Raw genomic sequence first — 21,709 nt, 5'->3', positions numbered from 1 at the left:
CAAGCTGGCGTGTCCTCCACACGTCTGTGTGGACTTACTTTCTGTGAGTGCGTGCGTAGCAATAGACTGGTGTACTCCTTAGAGCTCTGAGTCTCCATGGTGATGAAGAATGGATGGATAGTCTGATATAGAATTTCCTGCACGTGCACAGATGGATGGGACTGGCAGACTGAACTTGCAGGAGTTTTGACAGCTGTGCTAGGAGAGTAAATGCCGGTAGGTAGTCCTGACAGTCTTTTGGGTCTCCTTTAGTAAGTTTTATTAGGGTTTATGGTAATCAGAAGCAGAATCGTCATTGTCATACATACTACTCTAGACAACTAGACAATAGACAACTAACAATTACAGACAGAGAATAAATGCAATGCACAAAAACCACGATGAAGAGGTATGTAATTGTGTTTGTAAAAAAAATACAAATGTAAGGTATGCGATAAATACAGTTGTGCAAATTTGCGTAGTGCAATGCATCCATTCATGTAGTGCATGAACCATGAATCATTGTGCAGGTATAATGTATGAGCAGATTGTCAGGGGTCTGTTCTGATGCAAATAAAAACATTTGTTACCTATTTATTATACTGTTGCTTTATATTTTACTGCTTTTCACTAATTCTTACAATGGCAGAGTCCACCGCCTTGCAGGTTGCAGTGCGACTGCATACCTTGCATGTAACATATAAAACCTTTGAATTCTTAGACGGCTGCACTCTTTGCTTACAAGCAGGAGACCTGTTGAGGAGTCTGACAGCACTGGGGAAGAAGCTATTTTTTAATCTTGTTGCATTTATGGTGAGTGATGCAAGTTGTCTGCCTGCGGGAAGTAGGTGAAACACAAGCACACAACGTGAGGGCTCTTCCATGACCCTTTAGAACACGGATCTTTTCATCCTAACTAGCAAGGTTTTCAATCACCCTGCTCGTATTCACATTTTCCTTCAAACTGTACCTTCGCAATGACGCCGTTTATTTTATTTTTTTACCTATTAGTACGGGTATACTACTGCTCCAAGTTAGGTAATTTATTACACATGCTTGCAGTAAAACATTTGTCATTTAATTGCTAAAAACAAAAAGACCACTCAACAACAGTGTTTTAAACGAGTTTATTGATTGTAATATTACAAAAAGTCTCTCAAGTTCACAGCTTGGCACAGAAAAAGCAGCCTGTAGGAAAAAATACTTCGTCAAAGAAACTCAAAAAGAACAGGTAAGAAGAAAAAAAATACATGCTTATGTTTCACTCTGCAGAATGTGAAAGCAACAGCACGGTTACTGGGGGGTGTCTGCAGAAGGCGAGAGACGGCAGGAGAAAAGGCAGCTCAGTGTCATTTCACAGCCAGTGACGTAACGCAACCTCCCATTTCACTGCGCACCAGCTGCCATCATTCTCATGTACTCTCATGCTGAGAACTGCGCTTCACCTGCTATTTAAGTTGACGTTTAAAATCTTCTAGCATAGGAAAAAGCACATTTATTATCTAAAACCAATCTTTCTGGCCAGGCCTGTTTTTGCTGAGTGCTGCCATGCTCAGAGTTTGGCACGGAGGTCTGCTGCGTAATTCTCTCCCCAAACCCTACGTCCACATTCGTATTTTCCGTCACTATGTCTGCTCCCTCACACACACCCAAAATAGTGGAGTGAAACCCTTTTCCAATAGGATAGAGCACCTTCGCTCTTCCCTTTTTACTCTTTCTGCCTCCTAGCAGTCATTAACTACAAAAAAACACTGCACTTATCAACTGAGCTTATGCAAAACAACTTCAACTTTAAATCATCCTTAAAACACTAATTTGTCGTCAGTCTTGCTACAATAAAATAGATTATTAAGTTGAACTTGGAAAAAGCCAACCCACGTAAAGACTCTGCAAGTCTTTTAAATTATTCATTATTTTAAAATATTAGCCGGTTAGAAAGATTAACCAGAAACCACTGGGAAAGGCACACAATTGAGGACCTTCGTAGGGTCCCTTTCACTAGGTATGCAATGCCACCTTACATTTCATTATTTCTAATAGTAACATTATAAATAATGAATAATATCAAAAGCAAATACAAAAACGCACCCTGGTTTTGAGACTCTTGAGGCACCTCAATGATTCACACTTCTAAAAACAACCTCTCCCATTATCTTGCCTTAAAACCGAAATCTCAACAGGCGTTCACACAATTAGTGTAGACTCAAACACACAGTAATCTTTTCAAACACATAAAACCAATACTACTCTGCTCTCTTACCATCACTGCAAACAGATCCTATCACAACACCCTCAAACTGAGTTTTACAACAAAGAGCTTCACTACACTCAGGAACTGGCAAACAACTTAACTGGCAGATTAAGAATCAAAAATTCCTAAGCAACTGTAAGTGAAATGAGGTCCTAGATGAAGTCTTAAAGGCTTACAAATATATAATGCTCCAAACTAAAACTTCAAAATTTAGGAAAAATACCCACTGCAGTCTAAATATCCATTTGCTTTGGCCTTTATATCTGCAGTGCAAATATCTCCCACAGGAGTCCAGTCCAGAGCAGCTTCAGTTGGGAAGGAGAAGCATTTCACAGTGGCAGCCAAAAACTAACTCAGCAACAGAACCTCAACAGAAACATAAATCCCGTCACTCATTTAAAATGACAACAAAGCATATTCCTCTCCATGCCATACAATCAACTACTATCAAGATTTTCAAACAGTTTGATGCTGTTTTTAAGACAGCAATTAGATTCTTGTACCTCTCTTTAAGTTTCTTTTTAAAGTCTTATTTTCCTCGGCATTATTTGGTCTGCAGTTTAAGAACTGGAAACGTTCCTTAAACACAATCAGTAAAATATATATACGTAGTAACAGGAGGAGGAACAACCCCCCTACATCAACAAGCAGTGGAATATGGTTGCTAGGATACAGAGGCTGAATTGCTCAGCACTTCTGTGCAGTGATTCAATCTGAATATTGTTTTTAAACCTTGGTTCTGAGAGCAGATACTCTGTATGAAGGTGTTCCACTAAGCCTCTGAGACAGATTTAAAATGAATATATAAATTTTTAACTATTTTAAATTAAGGGTACGGTTAATTGTTTAAGGACTAGTGGCAAATGATTTTTTTAATTTGGTATAATATTCATTTTAAGGAGGAAAGCAATTTTAAATTGTTACTTTTCACAATTACTTGTATTCCTTAACACACAATAAACTAAATGTAACAACATTTATTGCAAGTTTCCTGTTAACACAAGTTTAACTTCACTTTAGCTAATGCACCAGTCAATACCAAGGTTGAAAAACATTAAGATAAATAATATATGATTTTATAACAATATAAAATAAACCAGGGCAGCTGGGATTATAGAAGTGGAAGCAGGAAACAGAGGATTCCCAATAAAATATAATGCATTCATACTTCTACTTGACACCGGTCTCCCCTGTCCTCCATACCTTTTCACTGGTTCCCAGAGCAAACTGGGAGTTATTAGAAATTGCTAAAGCCCACATGACAGTTACCATTAAGGACGGCAGGCCGCTTTGGTTCCACCTGGTCACTTTAAGTCCATTCAAAACATATAATATAGTGTTACGGTTTTTATCAAAGACTTACATCCATGACAGAGAGTTGTAGTAAGAAGCACTGTACTGTATATGTTCTAGGCATAAGTTTACTTCTGGTACCTAAACAAATCCAGTCGTTTTTTAAAACCAAACCATAGGAGATACTGTTTTCAAACCAAAATGCAGAAAATATCTTACTGCTAATGTGTAACTGCCATTTATTAGGCTGTTGAAATAGTACAGGAGCTCATACAGCAATTCCGAATTACACTCCAAGTCATGTATTTAAGTATTGATGATACAAACATTGTTTCATATGTATGTATCATTTGATCATTGATATCCGCCCAATATGGGAAGTAAAATGTTCACCACTGTCCCCCCCCTCAGGTATCCAGCTTGCAGTCCTCCTCTGTGTGTCTCAGCATGTGTTTGGGGGCGTCCTATTGAAGTGGGGGAAACAAGCAATGTCATTACACAGTTGTGTAAGCAATGTAATTACAAGCAATGTGTTGTGTACACACTCACACTCACGTCTTTGTGGGGACTGTCCATTCATTTTTATGGGCAAAACCCTAACCCCAACAATAACAGCCTTAAGCGTAACCCTAACCCCAACAATAACAGCCTTAAGCGTAACCCTAACCCCAACAATAACAGCCTTAAGCGTAACCCTAACCCCAACAATAACAGCCTTAAGCGTAACCCTAACCCCAACAATAACAGCCTTAAGCGTAACCCTAACCCCAACAATAACAGCCTTAAGCGTAACCCTAACCCCAACAATAACAGCCTTAAGCGTAACCCTAACCCTAGCCATAAGTAACCAAACAATATACAGCACTTTTGGCATTTTTGGTATTTTGAGTCTGGTCAGATTTTAATAAAACGATGTCCCCACAAGGTCAAAACAATAGGTTTTTATCACATATACATGCAACATATACATACAAATATTACACAGAATATACACATGACCACACACTTATACACAAACATTGAAAAGTGATTCTGTTTAACAATGGTCAGCTGTAAGGTTGCACGTTTTGTCCAAACTATGAGATGGTCCCCTTCTGGATTTCAGTGGGCGTTTCCCATACCTGCTTGGAGTTATTACGTGTGCTGAAGAGCGCGTCGCAGTTCCTCCAGCGGCACCTGAGCGTATGGAGGTTCGGACTGACGTGCTCAGTGAGCACGTGCTGCTGTAGATGCTCCATTACACCAAATACTACAGAGCAGCCCTGCCACTGAAGAGGGAGGATGAAATTAACTCACATGCATGTACATCCACGAATACTGCTGAAATGAAGTCACAATGAAATGGGTGAATCTCCAGTGGCGGTTCATTTTCTAAATAGGTTAGGCGAGTGAGTATCCTCCGTTCCCCTTTGCAATCCCACAGCTCACCCAGCAGCGATGGTTCTTAATCAGGTTGAGCCTGACGGCCTGCACACTCCCATCATAGCAGCCGGTGTAGATCTAGAGTGTGGACAGTATTAGGCGTCTTCATTAGTACTTAGAAAGTGACCAAGTGATTCTTAGCAGCTACACATTTTACCTTTGAGAAAATGCTTAAGTAAAATATCCACGCTAGACTGAAACCATAAAATAGACTCTGGACAAATGTCATGTTATTCTGTCCGTAGCCAGAAGGTAGCATTTAACATTAGCTGCAGCTGCATAATGCAATCACAGAACATTCATAAGCAGCATTTAAGTATACCTTAACATCCTAGTACGCCTTAACAGCTTTACTATGCTTTAATAACAAACATATGCAAGGTGGAAAGTTCAGGTTCATAAAGTTCAAATCCAGACCAGGATTTTGTTTATGCCAACCAGTTGAGTTACTCTGTGAATGTGACTGTATATATTCAATGGGTTGAGTGAAACAAAATCTTGGTCTGATCTTGAACCTGAACCTTGTACCTCTAATTATATGATTATACATTTTTAATGTTTGTCTTTATCAGGTGCACTGAATGTTCTATAAATACATTATAAAGGTATTATAAGGGCGCAGTTAATGTAAAGCACTTTCGAACATAATTATTGTATTTCAGCAGTAGTTGTCCTTCTACAATATCCGTTGCGTGATCGCACTCACCATGCCCTTGTGCAAAGCCATACACATCACCATGTCCTTGTGTCCGCCGTACACCTGTAGCTGGTTGTGTGACTATCAAACAAAAACAAACACACACATACAGCGCAGACATAAGTGATCGGACGAGTCTTAAAGAAATGTTGAATTCTGAAATCTCACCAGAATACGTGACGTGAGCTGCTTTACCTGCAACTCGTAGACGCGTACCAGTTTGTCCAGACATGCAGTGACCATCACCTTTCCCATGATAGTTATCGCAGTGACAGCATGACTGTGACCCTTATAGATCCGCACTAGTTCTCCCGTCTGTATGTAAAGGAGGACAAATTCACAACGGTAAACAAAGAAGTAACACAGAAGGCAATAGTTTTGCAATACAAAAATAAAAAATATATAGGTGTAATGAAATAAATATTGTGTGACTCTTGGTAAAAAAAAAATGAATAGAAACTGGAGAAATTCTTCAGTCAAGAGTAATTCTACGTTACATGGAGAAGGACTATGGTGCGTCAAAAGAATTATGCCATAAATTAAGTAGCTCTATTTCAGACTTACATGAATGTTATAAGCATGAACTGATTGGTCACTGGAACCACTGAAGACCAAGTCATTCACCACCTAAGGACAACATAAGAACATAAGAAATTTACAAATGAGAGGAGGCCATTCAGCACATCAAGCTCGTTTGGGGAGAACTTAACTAACAGCTGAGTTGTTAAAATCTTCTCCAGCTCTGATTTAAAGGAACCCAGGGTTTTACCTTGCGCTACACTAACAGGGAGACTATTCCATACTCTAACTACAAGCTGTGTAAAGAAGTGCTTCCTCAAATTCATTTTAATTGGATTTGAACCAGCAACCTTCTGAGTCCCAACCCACAGAGCTGCCCCCCCCGACAAATTAATTTTATTAGTCAATGCATAACTGAACATATGTTTTATATGTTACTTAATCATTCTACGATGTAGAGAAAAGTACAAATAAACTTTTTTTTGGTTAAGTGTGTCCAGACTTTTGACTGGTATGGTATGCCTGTCTCACAACATAGAATTTTTCCTATATCTATCTATGTGCAATGCTGTTTGCATGCATCTGCAGATCTGTGGATGGGAGCAGGTTGGACTGTGGGCTCCTGCTAATGTTCTGGCTGTGACTGTGCCGGGACCCCTTACCTTCATGCAGAGCACCGTTTTGGTGTGTCCTTCCAGCGTGCGAAGCAGCAGGCCGCTCTTGGCATCTCGCACACTGATGGTGCAGTCGTAGGAGCCGACCAGCAGGAGGCGCCGTGCGCCCTCCTGCGCCGACGCCAGGCAGCTCACCGCACGGGGTCCATGGCACTCGAACACGTCCAGCTGTCGCTTGGTCTGGTCATGAAAGACAAAGATGGATGCTTAAAAAGAGACGGAAACCGTTATGGTGTCAAACCCAGCAACCTACAGAGTCTTCAGAGTTTGGCGACAGCTCACCTTCAGACTGAAACTGACCACCGTTCCATTGGCAAGGCCGGCGTACAGAATCTTCCACCGGCTGTGGAGGCACAGCACTCGGTCTGATAGAACAAACTGATCCTGACACTCTTTAGTCTGCAAAAAAAAATTACAATTTATAAACAGTTATGCAGTGTGTACAGTACTGTGCAAAAGTCTTAGGCAGTCTAAGAAAATGATGCTCAAATAATCTTCATGCTGGTGTAGAACTATGATACTACGTCTGTCAACGTGTGTCAGCTTGGCCAGTTTAAAACCCCAGTCATCCCAGTGTTTGCAACAACCATCCAACATAGCCACATATTTTTTGACTTGACCAGTACCCCATCACCTGTAGCTAATCAATACCTCACTGACTTTCTTAAACTAATTAAATGAATTAATTGAGCTGGATGTGAAATGTAACGAAATACATGGAACGGCCGGGGTGCCCCTGAGGAGAGGTTTGGGAAGTGAAGCTGCGTTCTAACCAACCACAAGTTATCGGTACATTTTTGGAGAACGGAGGAAATTCTTGGTAGTTTTTGTTGTGTTACTCTTAATTTTCATATGTTAAATTGCGTTTTTTTTTCTGAGCACATATACCCTTACTAAGTAGATAAATAGCATTAAACATTTCCTTTGACTGGCTAAGACTACACAGTACTGCAAATGTACACACACACGCATTCAGGTATAGGAATATCAATGCAGATTTAAAAAATGGAACGAAAAGGTACTTTTAAGCTGTAGCAGCGGATGGTCTGGTCACTCGAACCCGTGTACAGGCGCTGCTGTAGCCCTGGTCCAGACAACACTAGCAAACAGTTCACCTTTGTGCTGTGACCCTCAAACACAGCCACGCATTTACGGTTCTGCAAAGAAAACGAAAGGATTCAGGACGGAACCGCGAAGAGCCGCTGTGTGACTGGCAGCCTGCAGCGGCAGACGTACCGCCAGGTCGAATGCCCGGACCGTGCGATCTCCAGAACATGTGTACAGCAGACCGTTATGGATCTGCATGGCGCTGATAGCCGCTTGGTGGCCTTCAAACAGACCCTCACAGAGTTCTTCCTCATCTCCAGGCTGCAAAGACACATCTGCAACACAAAACCATGCTAGTTTTACACAATGTAACAGGAGATGCATCCCTAATGTGCACAACCCAGATCTACCTTCAAGCTTCTAAAACCAGTATATTTCAAAATCCCACTTTATGAAGTCTAGGTATAATTAAAGAAAAATGTACAGGTGCACCAGCCTCTTTTGGGAGTAAATTTTTTATGCCATTTCATCTATGGGTATAACATGGTCCACGCAGAAACAACTAATGGTGTGAAAAGTAAGATGCCAATAGATCTAAGAATATTTCGCCCTTAAAAAGAAATTTTGGGTCATCAGAGCCTATATTTGTCTACTGAATCTGAGGCATAGTAATTTTGCTTGGTCACAAGGTTAGACCGTGACATGTCAGCTAAGAACGCGGGAGGTTCTGGGAAGATGAGAGCCAGTTTGTTTCCACAAAACCAGAACCGCATGAAACGACAGGCGATAAAATGATCATTGCAAGCTTCACGTGTTTATTGCAAGTTCAAAAATTATATCGTTAAAGTAACTGGACTTCCTGTAAGTGGGACTAACCTGAATGTAGCTTTGACTCTTTCACGGAGGGAAGACATTGTTGCATTTTACTGAAAGAAAAAAAAAAAAACAAAATTATTTCAGAAACACAGTTCCATTCATTAAACATTACCTATAATGAATCTAGTTGTACCTAGAACCCAGTAAGAGGTCCATCTCCAAATCCATTCGCTGCACCCAAACATCTTTGAGAACAACCTGATCATACCATAACTTTCTCACTTGTGTTATCCGTCTTAGCAAAATGCAATCACAAAAAACCTGTAGTGAAAAAACTATGTTGATGAGGAATCCAAAACGTGGTCTCTCCTCTTCTATATAACAATTACATATTTTTACCTATTGTCAAAGCGAATTAAATGTAGCAGTCTTACTTTGAGCAAGTCTTGGGTCTAGAAATGGCATCCAACTCGCTGGTTGAGGTGACCTCATCGCAGGCCAATGCCGGGGGTTCTGCCTTGGGCATTGCGGGCGGGGGTGACAGGGCATTTGAAGTCGATGACTTCTTTGAGGCTGGGGTATGAAGAGTGGACCCATCGTCGGAGTCGGAGGACTCAACTGAGATAGCTTTGGAGAATTTTGCTTGAGGGAGTTCCACCATTTTTAAGCAGGAATCAGCCATGCTGTCCACGTCTTCATTATGCTGCTTGTACCTTGACGGGGGTGAAACTTTCCCATCTACTGTGGCATCCTGCTCCTTACCCTTCGTGACCACAGAAGACGTGCTGACCGGCGATCCTTTGGCTTTCTTTCTGGATTTCAGCTTGCGGACCGGGCGACCCACGGGTTCTCCATCCAGCTCGGTGTCACTGTTCTCCGGCTGATCGCCGCCGAGGGCTTTCCGCAGCATCTTCTTCTTCTTTAGCCTCCGGACGCGGTTCCCGCTCTTGGACTCAGGAAGCGTTGAGGGGAGTGAGGGCTGGGCTTCCCGTTGGGGGGTACATGGCCGGCCTGCCCTGCCGCCCTGACTCCCTGACACCGTTTCCGTGGCAACAAGACCGGAGTCTCTATGGCTGGTTGGTGCAGTGGCCCGGACGGTCTTGTCACCTGTGTCCTCAATGGGGGCTGAAGCAGGACACTTCTTGACCAGTGCTGTCGGGTCCTGCAGGTGACCACCAGACAGATACTGCACAGACCCTGTGAAGCCGCCACCCTTCAAGTAATCCTGGCTGTGTTCCGAGTGTACACTCGCACTCTCCTGGGAGTCAAAACTGGCCTGTCGACTCTCTGCCGATAAGCTACGGGTCGGAATGGACGGGCTTTGGTCTGTGGGTGGAAGAGGTAGATCATGTATTAAAGACCAAGCAAACACGGGACGAAGGAAAGACGTGTGATGGTAAGGGAATCCGTACCTGCATTTTTGGTGTTACAGGAAGCCTCCTGAGATGCATCATGCAAGTCGAGGAGAACCCTGCCAAGAGAGTCAGGAGGCAGAATACACTGGAAGGGAGGGTCACCCTGGACGTGTAGGTTATTCATGGCAGCGGTGGCATCAGCAGAGGGCAGTGAAGGGCTGCTGGCAGGGCGTTCCGAGGAAGGGGGCGGGACGTTTTGGGAGGGTGTCCCGGAGACATGGCAGGGGGTGTTAGTCGGAGGGGAAAGAGAAGATGACAGAGTGGATGTGGGCAGAGCAGACGCCGGCAAAGTGGATGTAGCAGCTGCTGCCGGTTCCTCCGCAGTGGCCTTCTCTCCTGGTTCAGCAATGTCAGTATATTCCTCTGCACACACAGACAAGAGGGAGGTGGTCATACCAGTCTGATTCACACACACACACACACACACACACACAGTCGTGTAATCACATCTTTTTGGGGACCACTCATTCATTTCTATGGGGAAAATGCTAATGCTAACTATGACAACCTTAACCTACCCAGCCCTAACCATAACCATAAGTAACCAAACAAAATACAAGAGTTTTTGCATTTTTAGTTTTTTCATTGCAGTCACGGATTTTTATAAAATAGAGATTCCCAGGAAACTGGTCCCCATAAGGTAAAAAAAAAAAGGGTATTCGTTACGTTGTGGGGACATTTGGTCCTCATAAAGTAAGGTATACCTGGACCACACACACACACACACTTTAGTATGTAATATTTCTATACATACTGGGAATCAAAAAATAAATGCTAATTACGCCGTCGAAATGCTTAATGTTACCTTTCATCCCCTGCAGAATCTCAATGCGTTTTGTCCTGAGTGTGCTCATTTCCATGGTAACCTGAGGGACAAGAGATCAAAACGCACACGTCAAAAGTCAGTATCAAGTGAGAGAGTAAAAGTTCATATGTAAATTTCATATAAACCAAATCTGTAAGATAATTTTCCCCATGGACCTTTCAAAGACGAACAACAGGGTGCGAGATGAAGGCATGTGTGACTCCTCACCTGCTGCTTCACCAGCAGGAGTCGCTGTACCTCCATGTATGTGGCCTGCAGAGCGGCACGTGCCTGGATCAGGCTGGCATCCACCGCCTGAAGGGAGCCGCTCAGCTGCTCCTCCCGCAGTGACACGGCTAGAAGCTGGTCCACCTGGGAGCGCTCTACAGCAGACAGTAGACAGACAGCGGACCGCTCAGGTCACATGTGCCGGCTACGGACACTCATACACAAATCTCACAGACCCACTATACCAGGGGGTCTCAACCAGTTCACTTCTGAAGATTCAAATTACATTTCACAACAAAGAATGTTGGGAGGGAGGATGCTGCAGATGTAACAAAGGACTGCCGACAGAGCTTCTTAATCACACATGTATTCACATTCTATAATGCACTATAGATGCCTTCATAATGCATTATAATGGTTGATAAGAATTAAGCATGCTTTGTACTGCATTATAAAAGTATCTACAGTGCATTATATATGAGAGCTTCATAAAGCATTCATTATGCATAATAAGCACAGGATAAATTCTCTCCATAAAAACCTGCCCTAACCCATGCATTCCCAATTCGGACCAGCAGATTCACAATACATCACAAGGACTTCCCCATAGAAAAACGCCAGCAAGTTCAAAAACCTAAATTTCAGCACATCAGTCCACACTTTCGTCCTGTTGCACCCAGGATACAAAGTGAGGCTGAAAATATCATCCCTCGGTCTCACAGGGTGAAGCAGATATGGTGACTATATCAAAGACTGTGCTTGTGTTCTCACAGAGAGAGACATGCATGAGTGGTTCAGGAGAACCAGGTTTGACCAGAACCAGGCAGAGATCTGTAGGGGTCCGCAAAGGGGTTTGAGGAACAGCATGCAGGCTTTTACTTACTACGAAGGACAGAGGTGTCAGATTACAACTGCCGATGTTGCTATCGGATGAGCTGATTAACTTCTATGCATGGCTTGATACTCAAAATGCAAGGAAATTCAAAGCTTCCAGCGAACCAGAAGAATCTGAGCTGCAACTGTATAAACAGGATGTGGGGGAGACTTCGAGCAAGGGCAAAGTCCACAAGCCTGCCAGATATGATGGTATCCCTTCTTGCGGGGGGAGTGGGGGCTAATCGCCAATGATATGATGGCATGGTATGCTGGAGCATAGTACAGGAAGGTCATAGACAGGATTGTTCAGTCAGCCCATTTGATCGCTAGGACTGCACTGCCATCTATCGAGCAGATACATGGACCGCTGCAGTGCACAAGTATGGAATTACCAAACAGCCCAGGCCAAAAGCTATTCTAACTCCTACAATCCAGCAGGAGGCTTCTCAACAGCATGAAGACAATGAGGTACTCAAATGATGTTTGTCAGGCAGAAGTGGAAAGTTCAGGTCCAGAAAGTAAAACTCCAGACGAAGATTTTTGTTTTAGCCAAACAGAGTATTCTATGACTAGTCTTTATACAGTATTAAACTGATTGAATCTTGGTCTGGATTTGTGCTTTCTAAACCTGAACTTTCCACCTCTGATGTCAGAACAGGGTATATTGTGAAATATTGTGTTCTACACTCAAAAAGGCCAAAGCAGGCTATTGGTTTTGAAACGATGGAGGCCTTTCGATGTACACATCTACAAGCTACTGAGCATGTTTTGTCAGTCCATAGTAGCTGATGTAATGTGCTATGCAGTGGTCTGAGGATGCAGCCTCATCATGAAAGAGTTTGCAAGGCAAACAAAAAAAAATGGTCAGGAGGACTGGCTGAACCTAGACAATGTGGCCGATGGTAAAAGCATCAGACATGACCATGATCTTGTATCCACAAGCTACTGGCTTGTCCCACTCCGACGTGCCAAGAACCACTGTTGGGGTTCCCTTCTACCAGTGACCTAACACTGAAAAATGCATCCTCCCAACCAGCAGCACTAACAACTGTAACTGGACAGCTCTGAGTCAATGCCGACATGATCACTGGCCAGGTTAAGGTAAACCTATGTTTGTTTTTGTACCGTCATTGCACTCGTGCACATTGTAGCAGTCGATCACGTAATAACTGCCAATAGCGTAATAACTTCCGAAAATGTAATAATTTTTCAGTTGTTAATTTGATAAAAGTGTAATAAAATTTTCCAGATTTTTCTGATATATATATATAAAAACATAAAACTTAAAATTAAAAGCATGCCTTTTTTAGATTTGATTTTCATCCTCTTGCTCTTTCGTTCCAGGCTGGGAATTTCCGGGGATGGAACATCCTGAAAAATAAAACAGAGTTTTCATTAGTATTACAGAAGATGTTACTATAAATGAAATAAGTATTTAACGTTACGTTTACAATTCGTTAACGTAACGTAACTCACCCCTGCTGCCCTCCGCTTTTTTCCAGCCTGCTGCATATCATTTATCTCTGGCCCAGAAGTACAGCTGCTATACCCCTCTATAGACTCATGGCCCTGGGCGACTTTCTGTGGCTCTGAAAGGTCCACAGTTGATATGCAGCCCCCTCTCATGCCCCCCTCCAGTTCTGCTTTCACACAAGCTGGCCCAGATGTTGCTGACGCGTCACTGCCAGTTCCTCTGCCGGGCAGGTCCATCTTTGATGTGTCCGTGCTGTGCGTGGCTCTTGCGAACAGTGCTAACGTGGTGGTGGTGGTATGATCCGTCACCAGGCTGCTCTCTGAGAAACTACGCTCGCGCTGGGTGCCCCCGTTCAAGGCAGAGTCAGGCTTCCAGTCAAATCCCTCTGCGAAGGGAATGTCTTCTTCATACTGAACCTGCGTCACCATCTCAATCCCAAACCTGCGGGATGGTTTAAAAAAAATAAAAAATCACGACTAGACACACTTAGATGGTGAACACTGCTACGATTATAATAGTTCAGGCCATGCTTTAAAATGACCATTTCAGCAGGATATCGCATAAATTAGTTAGTTAAATATGAATTATATGTTTATTGTTATATTAAAAACATGATTCCTTAAGAAAAAATCCACAATAACAGTGGTGCATTAATCCAAGTAATCTTGACTTAAGGTTAAGAGGACATTTTCGTGATCTTCCCGTGCTCAGGCTTAAACCCAAATCCGTCTCACCTTGGCATGCCTCTTCCCTGCTCCTGCCTCCTCCTGCACACCTCAAGATACACCTGGTCCCAGTTCACGTTCCTCCGGGACCCACAGCAGCTGATGATTTGCCGGAGGGTCGGCTTCAGGCCAGAGTCATTCTCCGCTTCACCCTTCCGAATGCCACTAAGGCTGCGGATACGCCGGGCGATATTCAGGTTGGGCTCATGGGTCCCCGTCTTATGCTTCGAGCCGATGTGCCTCGTCAGGTCTCGCTTCAGAGAGGCAGGGAGGCCTAGCTTGCTAAGGTCAGGCACCTCAGAGCTGGAGCACTGCGGCACACGACCCTTCTTGGCAGCTTCATTGTCCGAACCAAATCCTTCGTCCATCGTATGTATCGTCTGCTCTGCTAATTCTCTGCCGTCGTCTTCTTCTTGGTGTCCTGCTTCCTTTATATCCACTTTGTTTCCTTGGTCGAGAATTGAAGGAACAGAATGTTCTGCGATGTTACAGGTTGAAGTGCTCACTTGGATGGACTGCAAGGAGCAAGCGAGTCTGGATCCTTCTGTGGAGTAACCACTGTTGAGATTCTTGTTCGCCTTAAATAATTCTCTCTCTTCTCCAGCCTCACATTCAATGCCGTCTGGCCCCTGTTTCTCCTCTATAAACAGTACAGTCTCCATACTGACTTCTGCTGTTGATGCATTAACAGGCTCTGAATTCTCCTTTAAAAAAGCTTTGGTTTTCCCCATCAGCTCAGTGAGTCTCTGGTCTTGTGAATTTGGCTCATGATTCTTTGGAGAGTTTAAGGTGATTTCGTGAGGTTTCAATTCAGTGGAGTCACAAGTGGAGGGTCTATGGTCGGGAATAGATTTGGATTTGGAAAAGGTTCCAGATGTTGGTTCTCTAAATATAGAAGAGGACAAAGCCAGGCTACTGCTTTCTGAATGCTCTCGATCTTTACCCTGGTCATTCTGAGGAGCTGAGGAGACACCATACCATCCTCCCAATTCCCTCCCTGACGTATGAACTGACTGTGTGTTGCATTGCAGCAAATCAGAATCTGACTTTGTGTTCTGTTCCAGGCCAGGTGTCACTGTGGGATAGTCTTCAGACACACAGTCGCTGACTTCCTTCCAGGGCATCATCTCATTGTACTTGGCAGGAGGGTAGGGCGCCCAGCGATTCACTTTTTCTTTGAGATTAGAGGCCCTTCCCTTGCTTTTGTCCCCAGAAGTTCCATCTTTGCTCTGATCCCCAGCCATGTGGCTTTGAAGACCTTCAGACCATTCTTCATGTTCTTGAGTGTGGGCACCATGTCCCTTCCTGAAGTTAATGGCATCCAACCGGGGAAGACCGTCACTTCTGAAGTCTGCCTCTACCTGCTTGTGGAGAGGTTCTTTCATCTGGTCCCAGTAGAACCTGCCACCCCGGCTTAGGTTACTGCTGCAGTCGCTACTTGGCAAAGAGATGTGGTGTTTCTGTCGCAGGGGGATTCCCACATACTCCCGTGTTCCGACTCCCGACGCGGCGCTTCCCAAGCCTCCCACTGCTTCATCGACAGACCGCCACTTCTGGAGGTCAGCACCTCCCTCAGCATGCCAGGTGGCAGCCCGGCTCTGATGGCGAGAGGACCACGGTCGGTCCTGCAGCACCCTTGCCGAGCCCCATTCACCTCCATTTCCCTGCCAGCTGGGCATGCTGAAGCCTTTCGAGAGCTGAGGGTATCTAGGGTAGCCCCAGCGCTGCTGCCCATCCTTCCGCTGGACCCGTTGCTGTTCCATTTGATGTTTCTGCTGCTTAAGCCGCTCTTCTTCCTTTTTGGTCTGTTTTTTTGCTTCCTCCTCCTCAATCCTATGAGAGCAATTTAGCATAGAAATGCAACATTAAAAAGCAATACGTCACATTCAGAATACAAACGGAAAATCCATGTTATAACGCAGTGTTTCCCAACCTTTTTTGAATTGTGTACCCCCTGAGAGATTCTCATACCACAAGTACCCCCTTTGTCAAATGTGTTGATGATTCAATAAAAGTAGAACGTACAACTGATTATCAAATTTAAAACATTTTATTAAATCTCCATAACTTGAACATTTAATTCATTAAGCAACCCATCCCAGATAGATTTTCTTTCTATACCAGGGCACAGCTAATGGAATGGCTGATAATATTTACCCATCATCAGGGAAATTAAATATAAAAATTTTTTCCACGTACCCCCTGTAATGTGCTCGCGTACCACTAGGGGTACGCGTACCCCCGGTTGGGAATCACTGTTATAACGTACGAGGCTCAGGTTATTCAACTGAATTACTAATATTCGCAAGACAACTTTTTTCCAGCTTTAAACTACATTTTACCTGGACTAGTAAAGACCGGTAGCGTATCAAGTCAAGCAAAGCAACACTATAAATAGCAAATAAAATGCAGTCGGGAATTTCCCAATTAATTTATTCTTCCTATATTTAACAGGCTAACTACTATAACATCATCAGTGTACGAACGGATCCAGTTCTGCAAATTGTTATTAAATAAGCTGATGACCTGAGACGTTACAGCTGAGACACGATTTAGACTGTGACCGGCAGCGACTGAACATCAGCTGCTGCTTATATTAAACACCCCTCATACATCTATCTAAGCGTGACCGTACTAACTCAGCTGTCCGGCTAATTCGCACGACCCAAATCCCTGTGATTTACCTTTCCCTGCACACTAATCACCGACTCTCACACTGAATTTCTCATGCGTTTGTAATACAGAAAAGACGAACATCCCAGCCTTGGAAATATTATACTCAAGAATTTAACATGGCGCCAGTAGTACTCAGTAACATTTGTAAAAAAAATATATATATATAAATATACATAGATAAAAAAGAAAAGTCTAAGTCATTTATTCGTACCGTGATTCACAGAAGCTACATTTAACCCAGTCTGAACTTTTCACCAAAATATCTAGTCATAGACGAATGCTACAGTGTGCTATTTCTCCACTGTAGGTCAGTTCCATTAGCTACCATAACGACACAGTGAGATATAAATACACCACAGGCACTGCCTTTATTGCAAGACACCAGAGTACAACCATATGCTTTTGCACTGAATTTATACCCGAGTAACGTTCAGCACAGTTTCTGACTTGGCATACTCTAAGAGTAAATGCAGTGTTTCCATGTCATAGAAGCTGAAGAGCACAAATGCGTCTGCCCTCGTAAAAGGAGAAAGCTGAATGCATTGCTGTTTTAGGCCATGGCTGCCACTGATATATGAGCCAGGTCAGTGCCTTGTTTTCGAATGGATTAAATTAGACCCCTGTGCAGAGACTCATGAAAAAGATGATGGACCGATGATAACCGGCAGCACAGTGATTAAGTTAACATTATCAGCAAGTTCTTTGTTGGGCATGTGATCTCTTTTTTGCTTCTGTGTCCCTGGTATTTCTGTCATCTCACGCCGAAGATAAAATGCCTTTTTAACCTACACAAATAGATTAGAACTTTACACACTTGCTGATCAATCAAAAGTTAAAGTCAAAAGCGACACATTGTCAGCAGTTCTTACAAAGGAACAGTTTGAAACCTTCACTCTTCAAGCTCAAATCACAAATATGAACATCCATAGACTCACAACAGTACACTTACATATCAAATGTTAAGTAATAACTTCTGTAAAGTGAAATTAAACAAACAACTATTGCTTTTACTATCCCGTCCAATAATGCTGGCACTATAACACAGACAACAGACTCTCACCGATTAAGCTCCTTCCGTTTCTCGATGAGGCACGCCAATTCCTCATGGAAGTACCTCTCCTGCCGGCCGGCCCCCGTGTCCTCACGCCAGCGCGCCTGCACACGCTGCTTGTGCAGGGGGCTGGAGATGTGACTGGCGTACTCCGTCAGGCCCACCACCGACACCCGGCAAACCCGGCACTCGTGGCTGCAGTCCCTGGGGACGGAGGCGGACAGGGGGCGGTTAATGCTCCCCACTGGCATTGCTTAGCGACTGGTGGCACCGGATCCGGTTCAGTTGAGTTGTGCTGGTCTTCCGGAGAAGGTGAACCCACTTGTGGTACTAAAAAAAAAATTTATTTCAATTTAAAGTCAAAGAAATAGCGAGACGTCAAAAGTCTTATTACAAAGTTCAGGAGGCAAATGACTTATTTTTCTTGAGTTCTTCAGAAAAACCCTTGAAATATATATAGGTTATATGTATTTTTGGAGAATGAATCTTCCTGAACTATTGCAGGCCTTCTGCTTGCTTTCAGAGCTGGATGACAGCAGGCGGTGCCAAAGGGCCTGTTGGTAGCATGTCAACCCAACGACAGCTGCGCTGGGATACGGAGGGAGACCGGAGCACCCTCTTCCAAGGGGCTTCAGCCTAGTGCGCCCTCATGGTGGTGTGGGCTGCTCTGCGGCCAGAAACACCCAGTATGCGCATTTAGCTAGCGGTATGGTGCTGTTCCAGGAGCGCACTCCCTCCCTTGGGCTGCAGCACTACATGCCATTCTGACCAATCCTAAATCGGCTGTAACTGAAGCCTCAACAGGCGGCTCCTCCCCCTTTGAAGAATGACATTCCGGAACACTGATAGAGACCTTATTGGTCTGTTTCACCTTCTAATCTGTGTCAGATAAATAAAATAGGCCAAGCAGGGTTATCTTTACTTGTTTTTTTTCCCGCCTTTCTCCTTTTATAGTCTTCTGTCCAGTTATATTTAAGAACTTTTTAAGGTTATGCCTTAAATAGGAGTCAGAGCTGTTTTTGAACACGGACAGCAGTATGGCTGACTACCTCGTGATAGGTTCTTGCTATGATTGGTCCTTTCTAAGTGTACTTAGAAACATACTTGATATTATTGGTTTGACTCCAGGAATTTCAACCCTCGTATCACTACGACTTCAAAGAGGTCGACAGGAGTTTGTCCCATCGTCCTCTAGTCTTATCTCACACATGCACAGTATGTCATAGATCTATAGCACCTGTAACTTGAAACAGTCGCCATTATTCCACTTGATGGGTTTTACTTGCTGTTTCTATATTTAAGCCCCAGCTGGGGCAGCTGCCTTGGTTCATATGTAATGGAGGGCAGGACAGGACACATGTGGCTCCATTTTAGAATGGCGCACATTTACAGAGAGGCAATACTGCGCAGAAATGCAGGCCGCAAAGTGAGACCAGTGCACTTTCATGGATTAATAAACAGATACAGCTTTAAATAAGACTTTAAATATGACTTGACCGATAAACTAGCCCTTCACAAAAAACATGCACAACTTATTATGAGTTGGAAAAGTTAAATCTGTTTGGTACAACAATTCCTCCTTATTGACCTAAAAGTACTAAAAGTAGACAACTGTTGTGCAGAGGATAAAGGCTCGGTTTTTTTGTCTTTACATGTAGGAGAAGGTAATAAAATCAAACTGTAATATTATAATATAGAACACTGACACATTGTTCACATTGTGTTAACAGGATGCCTCCATTTTTACGGGGATGTTTTCTTGAAAGCTGTTCCTTAAATCATGTACAATAGGGGTATATATATGGATGCCATTTTTACTGTTTTATTTTCTAATTCAGTCACTTTTTAATATCACTATGTAGCTCTGCAGGTTACGACTTGTAATCAGAAGGTCACCCTTTTGAACTCTGTGGACAGCAGACTTGGGCAAAGCCCCTAACCCAGAAAAGTGTCCCAGGGTGACCAGGCGGCTGACCCTGGGCCCTGACCCCAGGCTTTACTTTCACCTGTGTGTGTGCGTGTGTGTATGTGTCTCTCTCTCTCTGAGCATAATACACTCTTGTGATTTATTCACAATGCTGATTAATAATAAAAATAAAAAAAAAAACAAAAACTGTTCTGCCTTGACCAGTTGAGGCCTCATTAATTCCATTAATATAACAGTCATTTGGAAATGACCTCAAATGCTGACAAGGAAATGTGTATAATGTGTATATTTTTGAACATGCACTGTCAAAAAAGGGTACAGCCCGGTATGCTTTTGTACCCCAAGGTACAAAAAACATTAATGTGCCCCCAATGGTACAAGAATATTCCTCAGAGTCAATTTCTTCACCTTAAAAAGTACATTTACCTGCAGCTACAGGTACAACTGGCAGACTCTTGTGGGTACAGCCCCAGTGACAAGTAACTGTACCCTCAAAAGAACAGAAGGGTACTTATTTTTCTCACAGCACATATGGAAGGTACTTAGGATGGGTGCTCACCGGCCCTTGAGGTTCTCAAGCTCACGGTGGTGCAGCATGCTCCTCACGTGCTCATCCATTTCCTGTTAGGGTGAGGGGACAAACAACCAGTGTGACTCAATTCTGGCTCTCAGCAGGAACACTGAAGGCAGAGATGCCTCCCATAATGCACTGCATACATCTCGAATAATAAAACAAAAACATAGCCTCTTACTTGCTTTGAGTTGTAGACAATGTGACAGAGGATGCATATCCTTTCCCTCTCCATTCTGGGCCTGCTGACTGGACATCACACCATTACTAAAGGGAGAAAAACGCAAGGTAGAATCAAAAGCTTAAAGACACAATACAATTTCTGTAATATACAATGTGATGGTTATAATAAACGAAATGACACACATTCTTGCTTAGTGAAAAAAATATTTTTAATCCATTATCTTGGAAATACAATTATTCTTGTCATCATTTTATTTAAAATCACAATTTACTACAATCGACATATTTAAGTATTGGTTAGTAAATTCTGTTATACATTCTTTTGTTATAGCTATTAATATTATTTCCAAATGTTTAAAACCATTCCTTCAATACGACAGACAGTTGGTTTTGAAATCGCCACCTTCCCCTTACTGACTGCAGTCTTTCATGTTGTCTTTTGCCGTCACTGTCCTTGACAGTTCAGTTTTACGGCCAGTGACTGGTCTCACGGAAATAGAAGCAATTGAAACCCAGATCTTCTGGGTGTAACTTGCACTCTTGAGACTGGGTTAGCAAGAAGCCTCTGTGTACCTCAGGACACAAAGGGTAGTGCCTTTCAAATAAGTGGTTCTGATGAATACACTTTATGAATATTGTCCTTAAAGGTGCCCTGTTCTGCTTTTCCGGTTCTTCCCTTTCCATTCCTTTAGCGTTCTACACAGTAGCAATGTTCTTCACTGAATTTTAGGTGAGGGCCACGCTTACCAGCATGGAGGTGGACTGGAGGCCACCAATCAGTTTTTAAAAGCTAGTTAGCTGGAAGTCATCTTGATGCTGCTTCACTTGATTTTTAGTTTACTACTTAGCTGCCAGTTCTAATTTGCTTATTTATTTACTCAGTCACATGCCACCACATTGGCCTCCAGGGGGCGCGTAGTGAAGACCACTGTTATATAGCTTTATGTGCATATAAATGGTCTGCAGTGACTCATGGCCCAAGTACACGCCAAAAGGGAGTAACTGTCACCACAGAAACCACTCTCCTCTAATCTGCCTGAAACGCCTCATTGGAATTCCAGCCCTTACTTCCTTGACCCG

General features: G+C 43.2%; 1 protein-coding gene across 1 annotated transcript; it reads right to left on the bottom strand.

The window, feature by feature from the left end:
• Positions 1 to 1,091: 1,091 nt before the first annotated feature.
• On the bottom strand, positions 1,092 to 20,701 carry LOC125708157 (zinc finger protein 106-like). Its single transcript, XM_048975743.1, has 21 exons — positions 20,628 to 20,701; positions 20,435 to 20,496; positions 17,958 to 18,152; positions 14,231 to 16,054; positions 13,499 to 13,937; positions 13,324 to 13,393; positions 11,147 to 11,301; positions 10,919 to 10,979; positions 10,111 to 10,476; positions 9,133 to 10,024; positions 8,759 to 8,808; positions 8,072 to 8,217; positions 7,858 to 7,992; positions 7,118 to 7,234; positions 6,824 to 7,015; positions 6,207 to 6,269; positions 5,838 to 5,957; positions 5,652 to 5,723; positions 4,952 to 5,023; positions 4,645 to 4,791; positions 1,092 to 3,987 (listed from the first exon to the last, which is right to left on the bottom strand). The coding sequence occupies exons 1-21, from the start codon at positions 20,679 to 20,681 to the stop codon at positions 3,931 to 3,933; spliced, it is 5,289 nt and encodes a 1,762-aa protein (XP_048831700.1). The 5' UTR covers positions 20,682 to 20,701; the 3' UTR covers positions 1,092 to 3,930.
• Positions 20,702 to 21,709: the final 1,008 nt, after the last annotated feature.

The sequence above is a fragment of the Brienomyrus brachyistius genome, chromosome 14 (assembly GCF_023856365.1).
Source record: "Brienomyrus brachyistius isolate T26 chromosome 14, BBRACH_0.4, whole genome shotgun sequence".
In the NCBI taxonomy this organism is placed as follows: domain Eukaryota; kingdom Metazoa; phylum Chordata; class Actinopteri; order Osteoglossiformes; family Mormyridae; genus Brienomyrus; species Brienomyrus brachyistius.
The sequence above is the reverse complement of the archived record's forward strand: the minus strand, read 5'-3'. Positions and strand labels throughout refer to the sequence as shown.

Bases quoted from the DNA above. Each gene is read 5' to 3' on its own strand.
- LOC125708157 (XM_048975743.1), bottom strand. From the start codon at position 20,681: ATGGAGAGGGAAAGGATATGCATCCTCTGTCACATTGTCTACAACTCA. The intron at 10,980-11,146 runs GTGAGGAGTCAC...CTTGTCCCTCAG, and splicing joins TCCTGCTGGTGAAGCAGCAG to GTTACCATGGAAATGAGCAC. The intron at 5,024-5,651 runs GTGAGTGCGATC...TCCACACTCTAG, and splicing joins TGGCTTTGCACAAGGGCATG to ATCTACACCGGCTGCTATGA.